The sequence below is a fragment of the Anolis carolinensis genome, chromosome 1 (assembly GCF_035594765.1).
Source record: "Anolis carolinensis isolate JA03-04 chromosome 1, rAnoCar3.1.pri, whole genome shotgun sequence".
NCBI lineage: Eukaryota > Metazoa > Chordata > Lepidosauria > Squamata > Dactyloidae > Anolis > Anolis carolinensis.
The window spans coordinates 329,687,499-329,702,952 of NC_085841.1; the positions used below are offsets into that span (position 1 = coordinate 329,687,499).

At 37.3% G+C, this 15,454-nt stretch overlaps 1 protein-coding gene across 4 annotated transcripts in view; it reads left to right on the top strand.

Annotated features, from left to right (window-relative positions):
- Nucleotides 1-15,454, top strand: part of ylpm1 (YLP motif containing 1) — a 78,833-nt gene that overhangs the window by 35,815 nt on the left and 27,564 nt on the right. For all 4 annotated transcript variants that reach the window (XM_016991315.2, XM_062968311.1, XM_008124123.3 and 1 more), the window contains 7 exons: nt 1,044-1,198; nt 3,134-3,196; nt 3,501-3,620; nt 4,767-4,943; nt 5,188-5,271; nt 5,927-6,010; nt 6,280-6,363. In XM_016991315.2, the coding sequence (XP_016846804.2) occupies nt 1,044-1,198; nt 3,134-3,196; nt 3,501-3,620; nt 4,767-4,943; nt 5,188-5,271; nt 5,927-6,010; nt 6,280-6,363 (767 nt within the window). The remainder of the gene's footprint in view (nt 1-1,043; nt 1,199-3,133; nt 3,197-3,500; nt 3,621-4,766; nt 4,944-5,187; nt 5,272-5,926; nt 6,011-6,279; nt 6,364-15,454) is intronic.

Here is a 15,454-nt window from a genome sequence, read left to right on the forward strand (position 1 = left end):
ACTCAATTGGAAAAGATTATCATTTTTGCTGAAGTGGATGACAGTAGAAAAAGAGGAATACCATGTTACAGATTAATTGATTAAAGGAAGCCATGGCCCTAAGTTTTTGAGACCTGAGCAGAGCTCATGTTTTCTAATCCATAGGATTGCTATAAGTCAAGGCCAATGTAAGGCCAGTAAGGGCTGAAAGCGGGACTTCAAACTGCCAGTTAGATAGAAGAATGTGTGCAAATTATACAAAAATATGTGCATGCACATAATGTGCATAATACATATGTAAAGGTTTCCCCTTGACATTAAATTCAGTCAAGTCCGACTCTGGGGGGTGGTGCTCTACATTTCTAAGCAGTTTGAAAACATTTGGATGTTTTCGAACTTTTAGGTTGGCAGAAGCTGGGGCTAACAACGAGAGCTCACCCTGCTCCACGGATTATAGTTCACAAAATCAAGTATTTACTGGGACAGAATTCTATTATGTAAAGTTGTCTTTTGAAGCAAAATTAAGCAATGCTATAGGGAATTTTTTATGTCTTGTGAGTTAAAAATATTTTCCTGTCAGGCCCACTCTGTGTGTGTGACCCTAATTCAAACAACTTAATTAAATTTTCCAGGTCAAAATCATTAGTTATTATACACTAAAGATGAAGGTGCAGTTTAAAATCACATTTCAAACAGACTTAAGTGCCTCATAAATCCTGTCTGCCCCAGGCCTAAAACAAACTTAGGGTATAATCCAGTTTGTTCTGAAACAAACATTTAATGGCTGTCCCAGTTATAGAAAATGTTAGTACAGTATAAAAATCTAGCTGAAAGGGAAGTTATCTGTATTGTACATACCATATTCTGCTGGCTTATTTTTGTTCTAATTTGTAAATATTATTTGGAAATCGATTAACAGAATTTCTCTAGTTAGAAAATTTAAATTGCCAAAGCAGCTTATTTTTTTTGAGGGGGGAGCCATCTGGAGAATTATGATCTTGCCACAGAATACTGTTTTCAAATCTAATTTTCTTTTTCCATTCTTGTGTAAACTTTGTGTTCAGGTGACCGGAGAAATTACCCTGAGGATAGAATGCCCCTTTCTGCCCCATCAATACCTCGACAGCCACCACCTGCCCCTCGTGTAGAGAAAAAACCAGAGTCTAAAAATGTGGATGATATACTGAAACCACCTGGGCGGGAAAGTAGACCAGAGAGGGTACGTATTGGGAATTTGGTTTTCTAATCTTAAGCAAGGTGTGGAAGAAGATATATATATCAAAGTCATTAGATTTCAGCAAAGATATGTAATACATATGGATTATGTTCTTCTTTCCAGGTGTTAATGTGTCTTCACTTAGACTAATCCTCTGTCTCATTTGCCTCTCAGTGAAGGTGCTGTAATTATGAAAGTAACACTCACATAGGGACTTCATTGGTTGTGTAGCAAACACAGAGAATTTCCATCCATTTGAGCCTTCTCTTTATTCTAAGATGCCTGTTTGTTTTCAGCTGAATTCAATGGTTGCAATGTTTAATGATGTCATAAAATTCTATCAACAAATACCTGCATGTCGAAAATTAAGAAGCAGGCTCTTTTATCCTTTGGCCTTAAGGAAAATTAGGATTTGTTTGGAGTCTGAATGGTGAAAAGGGCAGAGCTAATGGTTCTCATCTTCATTAAACTCAACAAAAATAACTAGGCATGCACAGAATTCTGCAAAGTTTTGCAACATCAGTTGGGGCACAAGTTGAAATTAAAGCCTTTGTAACATAATGCTGTCCAATAAACTATTTTAACATCTAAATTATTCAGTTGTTCAGTATAGTTTTAGAATGTGTTTTTGTATTTGATTTTAAATTGTTTAAGTTGATTTTATAGTAAGGCACCCAGAAAATGTGTTTTAGGGTGGCTAATAAATATTTAACTTAACATTTAATAAATAAAAATGAATAAATTGTTACATTTCTTATAAATAATGTGCATATAAATAGTGTTAACATCCCTGGGTTCCTGAAATAGAATTCCCTTTTTGTGGGCTTAGATTAATGCAAAAGTCTTAGGAGTTATGGCAATATAGATCTGAGATCTGGTCCACTGTTAGCTGATATCCTGCATTAGGGAGATGTAGGTAAAGTCCACAGGATGGAATTACATCCCATCTTCTTCCTCCCCTGCCCCCCCCCCCCCCAATCCACCTGTTACCTGTTGCACACCCAGCCAATTACTGACTGGTGGAGAATATGTAGGTAGGAAGGAAGTGTTGTACTATGAGGTGTAATTCAGAATAGTTCAGTTCCTGTAGTTCAGAGACAGGCAACATATAAGAGACCTTTGGGAACAGCACCTCTACCACATATACTGTAAAAATACCTACAAATATACCCTCAATGCTCTCTTATGTGCTATAAGTGGCAATTTTTGCCATATTTTTGGAGGACCATGCCACTTCAGGTTTAGGAGAGGTTCATTTTTAACCACTCCCAGTTTTTAAAAAGATCTAGTGGGGCTTAAAATGCCTGAAGGGATGTGACAGAAATGCCCCCACACCTCCTACAGGCATTTGTAAATATTTGGGTGCAAAAACCACCACTGGGTTGTCCTACAAAAACGCCGGGGCAACATGCTGCCCACAGATCACACTTTGTCCACTTCGCAGAAATTGGATACACTTTGATGAGGCATCATTTGCAGCCTCCTAGGGGTTCTTCAGAGATCCCAGGGGATGAATGTTCTACATCCAACTGTAGGATGTTTCTTTTTTAATATAAATTTTTATTGTGATATATGAGCAGAAGAAAAAAACATTCGAACTTCGGATGTTTCTTTGCCATTTCTCCACTGACCATGTTGTGGGAGGCCTGCAACAGGTGAAATGTGATATTGGAGGGAATTTAGTTGTGAGAGGTCAGCAGAGAATTCCAATCTCCACAACAACAAAGAGTCACACAGATGTAATTTGGACGTAACAGCTGTGTGAATCACTATCCATTACCTTAATAATGTGGCAATCTTTGGTCTCATTTCTTGAATTCTTACCAAGAGGTTACAAGGAGTTGATTTGTAGTTTGACTGTATTTTGACACTCCACTGCACACTCATTATTCAACTTAGTAGGTGTCCAGTCTTTCACTTATGTGGTCTTTGTTTTAGATTGTCATTATCATGCGAGGATTGCCAGGCAGTGGAAAAACGCATGTTGCAAAGCTCATCAGGGTGAGTCACTAACCAGCAATTTTCTTTATGCCATCAATATTTTACTGAAGAGTATAACTTAATTATGTTTTGCTCTCAGCCATCTGTGTTTACAGTTTTCTTTATTTCTCAATTCAGACCAGAAATCCACATATTTTGGGTATTCTTGTCCAATGTTACAAAGCATCGCAGCTGGGTTGACTGAAAGGATGAAAACAACATGTTCTCTTACTAATTGGAGCGGTCTCTGGCTCCATATGCCCCAGGATGGAATACTACGTGCATGTGCAATGTGAACTACTTTTCTTTTCTGTTTCCTCCCCAGGATAAGGAAGTAGAATGTGGAGGAGCTGCTCCCAGAGTACTCAGCTTGGATGACTATTTTATTACTGAAGTAGAAAAAGAAGAGAGAGACCCTGATACAAAGAAAAGAGTAAAAAAGAAGGTACTTTTTATTCATGTTCTTTTTGTCAATTAAATTGCGTTAACTGACTTCTCGGTAAGGTGCTGCATGTTCTGCAGTAGCATTCATGATCACAGAAATAACCTTGGACCAATCCTGAAGTATTCTGAGCAACAAGCTTTATTTAGTTTTGTGGTCTTGACTAAATGACAGTCTGGGAGCATTTGTCACGAGTATGATTCTCATGAACCAATTATTAACTGATACGTCTGTTGGCATTTTCCAGCATTTACAAGGGCGAGGGGGCCACTTGCTCTACCCTCAATACCAGGTGGATCCAAATGGGAGTTGGAATAAAAAAAAATCTCTAGAGGCTGAGATGAGACTTCCTGAAAACTCAGCTCAGACCCTTGGTCCCTCTGGATTACATATATCTAAATAGATCGCATACCTTAGTGTTCTGTGAGTATGCTTGCCTATCTTGACTGATGATGTCTAGGCAACAAGGTAGATCTGCTTGGGTTATGAAGTGGTAAATGCTTTACTAAGAAAGTGATTCTCAAACCTGCTTTGAGAGACTCATTTTTGAGACCACTATTCAAGAAGCCCCAACATTTTTCCACCTTTTGGCTAGTCTTGAGTTCCACTTTATTTATTAGAATTGGAACAGGTGAGAGTGACACAGCTCCTTGGAATTACTGGAGAATAATTTATTTCACTCCATTAATTATATTTTTCACCTAATGTTTGAATTAAAATGGTCTGTGGAGAGGTGTGATGAGATAATGATTTCTTCAGGACCAGCTGGAAGTTTTCAGTATTATCAACTATGGGAATCTTCTGGATCATTTATTCAAACTGGAAATTGATATCACAATCTAGTGACTTTTCATGCATGTGTAATGGTTGTATTCTAAGGTGCTGTGCTAGGAGCTTCCTAGTTAGCTCCTTGTCACCTATGTCATGGATTTCTACTGTTTTCTGCCTCGCCTCTCCCAGTGCTGCTTTACTGGGAATGGTTATCTGAAGCTGGGTGTCATTAGCATGCAGATGATATCTAAATCACACTTCCCTTTTCAATTAATCCCCACCAGTTCTATAAATTAGGTAATAGTTGAAGTATAAACTAAGCCCTTCTAGGAAGAATATTATTTGTTTTTTCTAACCTTCCTTTTCTTTCTCTAACAGGTTTTGGAATATGAATTTGAAGCTGATATGGAAGAAATCTACCGTACCAGCTTATTCAAAACTTTCAAAAAAACTTTGGATGATGGATTCTTTCCCTTTATTATTCTTGATGCCATTAATGATCGAGTACGCCACTTTGAGCAATTCTGGAGTGCTGCAAAAACAAAAGGATTTGAGGTAAACATTCATGGATTATCCCTCTTGTCATTAGTACCTATAAAAATAGGCTTTGAGTGACTTTGAACTGTGAATATCTATATCAGGCGATAACATTCTCTGTCTGCTTTGCGGACAGAGAGAAAGTTCTTACAGACTCCCTCAGTCGTGCCTGCTGCTTCAGCATGAATGGTTCCTGTCTAATCTTATTTTCCATGTTGTGATATGGATTCTGAGCAGATTCTCATTTCTTCCTGCATTCTAGGTTTACTTGGCTGAAATAACTGCTGACCACCAAATTTGTTGTAAGAGAAATGTTCATGGACGCAAACTCAAGGAAATTAATAAGGTAACTTTATAAAGATGCAAAAGCACAACATCTCTTTATGTATTTTTCTGAAGGCTACCAACATTGGGGGTGGGTCTCTTATGAAGTGATTTTTGAAAGATCATAATATCTACAATATTTTCCTTTTGTTTTTATTGGACATTTTGTTAGCTTGTGTACAAGTGGTAATAGAACACTGAAAGTGTAAAGCATTTATGTCCTTAACACAAGCAGTCCAGCAATAAACAAAAAAAAGAAATAAAATCAAGATATAAAGAAAGAAAAAGGAAAGAATAACAGTAAACTGGACTAAGAGTTTCATAATCAAAGAACCTTATTTGGACAAAGTCTATATTCCCTTATAGGAGACTTTAGTGGTCAGTTGCAATAATTATTTTAATAGACAAATTACCTTGTGAGTTTGCTTCTTTTCCACATTTTTAATCATCCATAACAAGTCTGATTTGGACTTTTCTACTAAAGATGGTAATTGAGTTGATAGCAAAATGTAGTAGACAAACCTTTAGAAGTGTTAGAGTAGAACACCTCTGCATACATACACATGTCAAAATTTAATTTGTCTATATTCAGAGAAATTTTAAATTCCTAACCAAAGCAATAATTGTCTTCTGAAAACAATGTATACTGTAGAAGCATCTTTGATTCCCATTTTCAGATGGCTGATCATTGGGAGACAGCACCTCGTCATATGATGCGCTTAGATATTCGCTCTTTGCTACAAGATGCTGCTATTGAAGAGGTAAGATTTTTAAGAATCTTAATTTAACCATAGACTTACATGTGGCTGAAAAGAAATGTGAATTGTAAAATAAAACACTACTAATGTAGTGTTTGACTGCAGATTGAATAGTCATAGTTAGTAATTGTTAACATTCTGGAAGAATAACTTTATTTTTGTCGAATGCTTTCATGTCTGGAATCACATGGTTGTTGTGTGTTTTCTGTGTAGATGTTAAATACTTGAGTTAGTATTTTGTCTTATCTGAGGTATATTTTGTATTCTCATAGGTGGAAATGGAAGATTTTGATGCCAACATCGAAGATCAGAAAGAAGAAAATAAGAAGGATGCTGAAGAAGAAGAAAGTGAACTGGTAGGGAAACACATCAACCTGTCTCAGCATCAAATGTATTTAACTACTGTGCTAACAAGGATGCTGTCTGCACTAAATACTGCTATTTTTGCCAAAGCATCCCTTTTGCCCTTCCTGTTTCTGCCATTTTACTCAGTGTGAGGGCATGAAATGTATGAATTACCATTTAAAAATTTCTTACTCGTTTTGAGAAGCCTTCAATACTATTCTTATTTTTAGCTGAGTCTAGTTAAAGCTTTCTCTTACATTTTCTGTTAGTAGAAACAGAGTTAGCAGTATATCTTGAGAATGCGAAAAGTTGTATCTCAGTCCATTGGAAAAGTTCAAATTGAAATGTTTTCCACTGATATAGAGAGATTTTCTATGAAATGTTAAATATAGGAAGGGGCAGGTGTATTGTCATTTTGCAGATGTCATAACAACTCTTAATTGTTTTATCTAACTGTCATTAATATTTCTTATAGCATAATCCTGTTCACTTTTAGTTAGAAATAAGCACCATTTTGTCCAGTGTGGCTTATTCATATAAATGTGCACATAGGTTTCCACATGTCACAGACTTTGGGACTTCATCTACATTTAACTGATAAAAGAGTCAGTAAAAGGTTAATTTTTCCTTTAGTTCAATCAAGAGTGTTTACAAACATAACATTCCTCCTGTAGAAGATTCAAGTTTCAGTCCTTCCTTCTCATTGGAGGGCATAACTGCCTTGGAACTCCAACAGAGAGCAAAGCCAGCTTCATTGTAATCACAAATGTTCTAACAGGGAAAAGTAATCTTCATGTTTCACCAGCTTTTGTAAAAATTAGAATAGGTTTTATGTGCAGTCCGCCTGCTTCTTCTTGGATGACTCCTGATCTTTGCCCCTTTACCAGTACTTCATGTGATACTTTGATGGAGAAGAGAAGAAGAGTTTCACAGTTGTACTCTCTCTGGTTTTCTGTCTGCGTAAAGACTACTTTGAGAGGGGTAGATATTTTAGAAAAAAAGGAAAAAATGTTCTTCTCTGTGAGAAGAAATGTTATTATTTTTGGATCCATCAAGGGATGGTCTCAGGACCTTGGAACCAATGAGATCCAGATTCAGATCAACTAAAGTCCAAGTGGTTAAAAACATTTACAAAGACGTTCTCTACAGATTCTTCCAAGATGGCAGATGCAAGTCCCCACCTAGGACTTAATCTCCTGCAATCTAGTTTGAAAGCTGTGAACTTTGCCTTAAGACAGTATAGCTCTTGAAATGAGTGTTGTACCCCTAGGCTGTGTAGGCACCTCAACACCACACTGGAGCCCCAGAATATAAGCAAGCAAGCTGTTTATTGAAGATTATATACAAGCAATAGCAAATCAAAGTTCAAAGTCAATAGAATGGGTGTTTAAATCCACAAGAACAAAGTACTTGAAAATCTTGAAGCAAGAGTCCATAAAAGTCACTCAGAGAACATAGTCCAAACCGGATATCAAAGTAAATCCCAAGAAAGGTATCAAGAATAGCCCAAACAAGATATCAAGGATTAATCCACGGCATGAGTCAAACTGGAAAACAGGAAGTCAAAGCTGGAACACAGGAATAAATCTCCAAGTTTAGTCCACGGTACAAGGTTAATGCTAAAACACAAGGCAAGGGTCTTGGCTGGAGCAGGAACCAAACTGCAAGGTTACTGGAACATTCAACTGGATACACAGAAATCCCCAGAAATAAGAGCAAGGCTGGCATTAGAATCAAGATACAAAGCTGCAGGCAATAACATGTAATTCACAGGAGCACGAAGCAGAGATCTTCCTCTCTTTGAATAAGCAAAGTTACCACCTCTGAATCTTTCAGAGAAAGCAGTCCTTAAGGGAAATTCAAGGTCTCTTCCCGTGAGAACTGTGCTCATTATTTCGTTTCAAAAGCAATCGTTTACTTCGTCTGACACACTCCCTTTTTTCAGCTGCTGAGTTATCGCCTTCCTTGTCAAGCTCATTAGCCCTATCCACCTTATCACTTCCAGAATCCGAACTAGAATCTGGCACCAGGAGATCCGATTTTGAGTCCTTTGAGGAATGTGGTTCAAGATGCCTGCTTGAAACCATTATGACTCTGGTCCCAAAATCCACTGGGACAAACTCTGGCTGCATCTCAGGCTCAAATCTGGAGTCCTCTGATAAGGCAGATGCAGGGACAATCACAGGCTGAACAGGCCCAACTTCAGGCTCACCTGAATAGCTCAGATGGAGGCTGGGCTACAATAATGAGAATAAAATGATTGGAACAAAGAAAAATCCAGCCTAGACTGGTCAAAGATGCAATATAGAAATTTCTGTGCTATAATTAGTCAGTGTGCTAATCCTAAGAAATAGCAAACATAGTCTCAACTACAACTTCATTTCTAAATGAAGTATTAAATCAATCCTGGAGGAATAGAAATCAGAAGAAAGATTTCATGCTAAAGACATGAAATCTATATCGTTTACCCTCAAGGAGGCTAGAGGATCCAAGCCTTCATGGTCAAAAAATTACCAGCTTTTCAAGTTGATGTACCCTTTTGACAAGACCAAAACCAAGAAGGAAGCAGATGACCACCAAGTAAAAGTCTTTTGTAAGAGGAAGATGGATTGTGGCTAAAGCTCTTCTACCCTTATAGAAGTTTACAGTCACCAATATTTTTGTTATTCAGGATAGCACAGTCAGCCTATGCTCTGGACCTTGTAACTACACAATGACATTTGTTCTAGATCCTTGTACAAGATAAAGCAAGACCACCTAAAAGTTCTGGATGCTATGTTTTGTTTTTGTTTTTTGCACAAAGGTTCTATTAGGGAAGTTCCACAATTCCAAAGGCACCATTTTCATGTGCATATCAGAAAATATATTCTGGACATCAAGCTCTTGAAGCAATAATTTTAAAAGATTATGTGCTCAGCGGAAGAGGGTACTTACTTAGGCGATCCCTCGTTATTCCAGTATGATGGCCTTCCAAGTTCTTAGAAGGCGCCTGTGTGTGAGGTTTTTTTTTAATATGTGGAGGTCAGTGCACAGCCGATCAACACACAGTCTCCACAGAGTGAGGGTCCCAACCAGTGGCGTGGTTAACATGGCAGTGGCTTCTCAATCTGTTGTAGCCTTCTTCCACCTTCATAGCCATTGTAACGTACCATGTTATCTTCCACCTGATCCGCTTGGTAAACTGACTGCCATTGATTAGAATAGTCATACCTGAGTACTGCCAGCTTACCCATGTTTCCTGACATTCACATATAGTTGAATCATCAGGTGATGGTCAAGGGTGACGGCAGTGTATCAGAAATAATTGTACCACATCATGGTGGTTAGGTGGACCTTTTGGATTCTCTTAAAACAATTCTTGCTCTCGGTTCAATAATGTGAGTAATCATAATTAAGGTAATCATGGTTGTTTCATTTTGGCTGCAGAGGCAATATTTCTATGATCTAATGTTTAATTAGGAAATAAGTTGCTCTGGCCAACCTAAGTAGAACATATTTACTCAAGAGAAAGGAAAATCCAGACAGATGCTATCAACTGCATGCTGTCAGTAATTCACCGCATAATAGTTGGCACCGCATAATCATCGCACATCCCTTTTTTTGGCTTCAAAAATTGGCTTCCAGCCTTCCTTTGCATAACCGTCGTATGTAATTAACACAGCCATTTGGGGCTCAGATCCTTCCTTCCTTCCTTCCTTCCTTCCTTCCTTCCTTCCTTCCTTCCTTCCTTCCTTCCTTCCTTGCTTTCTCTGAAGGCAAGGCAGTTTACAAAATCCTCCTTCCTCAGTGTCAAGGCAGTTTTTAAAAGCAAACAGAAATGGAGCTGTTTGCTTGGGGGCCCTCCTGTCTCAGAGGTAAGGTGGGTTTTTTTTAAAAAAAGAAAAGAAACCAGACCAGAGTTTTTGTTTGTCACGTAATAGCTTCACCCCTTTTTTCCTGGAAAAAAAGCAAAAAATGTGATTATTATGTGATGAAACTCTTCGGATAGTCTTTGGATTCCTGCCTTTTTTGGACTTTCAGCTCCAAGAGCCAAATGCAATCTAATAAGTAATCAAGAATCTCAAAAGAGTGAAAACTCATATCTGTAAATATTAAGTTGCTTCCATTGTACACACATACAAACACACACACACATATATAGATATAAACATATATGTGCCCTTGGGTCCTAATTCTCTCCAGTACATAAGAACAAAGACCTTTTTAGCAGCTTGCTAACGTGTTTCTAGAAGGTAAATCATCATTCTTGTTTTGTTTCTTTCAGATGTTCTGTTTTGAAAAGGATACAACTTTTATGGAATTTTATTTCAATACATTTTATTTTAATATTTCTAGAGGTAACAAACGAAACTGTTCATCACTATTTTGAACAATTGTGATGTGAAGCAAGTGTATGGACAGCAAATACGCAATTATTACATTTGTAGATTATGTATTTGTGCTGTTGCTATTCTTCAGAGTACATTGTGTAAAGTTTGAGGACACATGAATTTTATTAGGAATCATATGCACAGTGAAACACTTTACATACTCAAGAATCCATACTCAAGAATTTTGTCCACCGTATTGTATGGTATGGTAGTACACTACTATTTGTTGCTGCTTATTCTTGTTATCAAGGCTTTGTACCAAAATGGGTTATTCGATAAGCCTTCCGTTGATGCGGGAGCTTGGAATATTGAAGATACATATGCATGATAAATTTGCAGATATACTGCAAACCTGTGCTCCAAAGAGAAGAAATATCTTTGACATTATTTGCTTAGAACACTGTATTTTTTAAGTGCAAGGACATAATGTCCTGCAAATCTGTTCAACTTATATAACCACTGAAGTGCCTTATTTATAAGTGTATAGATCAACTTTCATCAGGTGGATTAGGAAAACACATTGATCTTTTATAAGTCTTGGCGTGATTGTCTCCCTCAGAAGAGCGGTGTATTCTGTAGCATTTCACACCAATGCTCTTGAGGATATCAAGCAGAGATAGCAAATGAGCGGAAAGAGAGTAACTATTAAAATCTAGACAAACTAAGACTTTGATTTATTGGGAATCATTCGCATATATGTGAACATCAGAGTATTTCATATAGTCTTGCTGAGAGTTGACTCTTGGCCCATTGAAAGACAGAGTGAAAACAAACCAGAAATAGTTTATAACTTCTGAAACATCTTCAAAGTATCACACGGATGCACATGCATCAGAGATGGGAAGATCAATATCTACATTTATGATTCTGGGGAAAGTGGACTATCAAACCATAGCAACGTCCATTAAACCAATCATATTGAAAGGAAAGATTTTATAACATGTCTCCTAATCTGAGTATGGAACATGGTGGATGTATTTTGAAAGCCAGTTCCTGGTATTGAATCTACAATTTTGGAATGCTGGTCCTTTTATTGAAGACTTTTTGCCAATTCATGGATAACTTATTCTAAGGCCTTTTCCCCATCTCTCTGAGAAGATGGTTTTGCTATAGAAAATAGTATTCCCCTTGCATTGACTGATGCCCAGTCCTACATATTAAAGTTAAACAGAGATGGAGAATACCTGCGGTTCCATAATCTGAAATTTTGTAAGATACCACAAAGAGATACTGAAGCAGCAGTAGAATTTTTTTGAAGAAGGATTATGCAAATAGTCTCTAACAACTAAAAGGATACGATTTCATTCCTAGGTATATGGTCCTTTCCTGGACTGCAGTTGTTTTTTCAATTCATCATTTTGTTGACTGGTCTCTGCAGTTGGAACTCAGAAGGGAAACTGGCCTTGCTATTGAGGTTCTTTTCTGTTTAGCAGATAGAAGTCCACTCAATAATTGAGCTTTACAACTGCTCAAATCTTCTCAGTGTTCTTTCTGTATTCTTACCGATTCTTCCTCTTTGTCCTGATTTTCATTTTGTTTCACTTTCATTCTGTTTTTACCAGTTTTAATTTCAACTTTTTTCAGAGTTTTATCATACTCTTTTGTAAGTCAGCGCTTCACCAGTCCTTGAATTGTTTCCCCAAGTTGGACAGAAATTTCTTTCTGGAATAGTACTTTCTGAAATAAAAGCTCAATATATTTCCTGTCGATTTCCTGGCTGATCTTCTGAACAGAGATCCTTGCATAACTGGAACCTTTGTTTTCCTTTGTCAGTAAACAGGTTTCTTCTCCAAAAGTAAAATTATATCATCAAACCATTAAAAGTGCCCTGATGGATCATATTAAAGCCCTGTTTTGTTCCATATCATGTTTCCCACAGTGGCCAAACAGCTCCCATAGCAAGCTCAAAAGCAAGATTTGAGGATGATAATCAGATTCTTCTGCTGTTTCTCCCTTGCAATTTGTATTTAGATGCACACTTATTCTGATTCTCACATTGGTGGCTATTACCATCCAGATAAATGAAATTTAGAAAACTAAAATAGTACATGCTTTTTAGTTTAAAAAATACTGTGATCCTTCTTTACTAGCTGAAATGCAGTTTTCATTCGGTATAGAAAAGCATTTCAAGTTCTAGTTTAACTAGTGTACATTACAATTATATTCCTTCAGTCTTTAGTAGATGCAACTGATTTTGTTTCTTATGAATTAAAAACTGTCTTTTTACAAGGGAAATAGAATTAAGTTGTAAAAACCAAATATTGGAAAAAGCTGAATGTTCTCTAGAAAAGACTAAAGTGGAAACATGTATATATACTGTTTCTCAAACTGCTCCTTCAGATGTTTTGGACTTCAGCTTCCATCTTAGCCACCTTACCAGCTGTTAGGAATTGTGGGAGCTGAAGACGAAAACATCTGGAGGAGCCCAGTTTGAGAAATTTTGATATCCTATAGGAACTCCATCCAAAGACCTTTCATTTCTTGTACATTTAACCTATCCTAACTCTTTCCCACTGATGGACTTTTACAATTCACTTTTCTTTCTGTATGAGAACGAGAGACCTGGCCTAATTCATCAACTGCAGTATATACAATTCTGAATACTCTGGCTATTTTCAGTTTGATCTGAAAAGTAGTCTGCGGTTTAGAAGTTACTAGAACTGACTTCTATATGTGAAAGAATATAAAAGAATTTCCCAGTAGTAGGAGGATGAATATAATTATTGGGTTGACATTTGATAATGTAATAGCACTTTCTCCTCGTGGTCCCTGTATTCACAAGTGTGAGTTATCCTGCAACTGGCAGAAAAAAATGTGAACTTTCTAGAACTGGGCAATCTAGAACTTAAACTTAAGAGCAAATACCCGCTTACATGTTCTCACGTCATTCTTTCTGTGTCCCATTGCATTTTATTAGAGGGTCTTTGGAACACTTTTAGGCTTGAAATCTAAAATGCACTCTTTAAAATATGTACTGGATGCATGTTGTGTGTATGTGTGACTCTGTCATGTTACAAACATTTTGCTACCTGTTGTATCTCAGGAAATCCCACATCATTGGTACAAAGATAGCATATACATCTGACTGTGTACTCCAGATGTCTTTATTGGGAATTTATTTGTTTAATAATCTTTGTGGCTGAGATACTGTGAAACGTTGATGTAACTTAAAACTCCACCATCTTGTCTTATTCTGAAACTTTAAAAAACTGAAGGTCAGCTGCACCAAGAGCAGGAATAACACTGGGATTCCTTCCTCAATCCATGCCTTCTCCTTTCTCTAACAACATGCAGGCTGCCTCCTCTGAGACCTCCTGCACCTGCAGTTGTCATGGTTGCTTCCTCCACATTTGTAGTGGCCAGTCTTAGAAGAAGAAGAACAAAGGTGCCTGCAGGGGGGAAGAGGAGGAGGTGACAGCAGTAACAGAGCAAGATTTGGCAGTAGCAGGAAGGAGAAATGTGCTCCTATGTCCTAATGTGACATTCCAAAATGTCCTTTTGATAGTGGAATAATGAGATCCCAGCCACTGAAATTCCAATGACAATGGTTTGAATCCCAAAGGTGCTACTACACAAGCAGAAGTCATGTTTATGTACACATTGAGAGGAATTGCCCATTTTCAACAGTTCTCTTTAGGGCAACCTCAATATATCACATCCTGTGCTATTACAGAGGAACTGTTTTTCAGGAATTCAGAAGACTGCACTCCACATTTTGTGAACAGAACCTAAGATCAAAATCTTTTAAAAACATGAGCTATATCGGCAATAATTTGAAGAAATTGGAGGAAAGAAAAAGACACATTGGTGGAGCTATTTTGAAATAAAGTATTAAAATATGTAGGCCTACCACATTCTGACCAAGTTTCTAGCATGCTTCAAAATGTTTTTTCTAACAGGCAACTGCCAGACTTCAGGACCACAGATCTTAAAGATAACTAGATACCCAAATGTGTTGGACTTTAGCAGTAGCAAACAACTTTAATTGAAGTGTGCAACTGACTGGCAACCAATACAGATTGTTATATACACACATATTTTCCACATTAATATACTGCTTCACACTAACAGCAACGGTAATGTTTATATCATTTCTTTTCCATGCTGAAACCATGTTATCAGATGGTCAGGAAGAGAAGAAATGGAATTCTGTGGTTTTTTAAAACAAGGCTGCTCAGTGATTCCTAGCTGGTTTATATATCTTGTGTTGGTTCAAAGCCAAACCTGGCTAAGTGTACACATAATACATAGCACTGGTAATTAGAAATGTTATTTAATAGCTTGGAACATATGACTAGGCTAAACTGGAACACGTGGGGCTGGGTTTATACATTCATTGATAGATGATCTTCATATATATTCAGTTCTTTCTTGGTTCTTTTGACACAAGAAGTGTGAACACAAGTTACAAATATCCATACTGTTAAAGAAGGTGGAAATTTCATAAATATTTGAAATGTATTCTTAGAATATACACTGTATTATACAGTATACATTTACTGAAGACTGGTATTCTTTCTCTGGGGCTTCAGAAGCCCTTTTTCTGCTGCACCCTGTGCTTATTCCAGAAAGTTGGACATTCTGATGCAGCACATGAGAGTTTTGTTCAATCTGGTGAGCTGTGGTGTGCAAGTAAAAGCTTGCACATTTGTCTCTGAATCCTGGTAAAAGTACTTAATTACTGTTTTCTAAAGCTACTTGGAGATGTATGTGATATCTATTTGTACCAGTA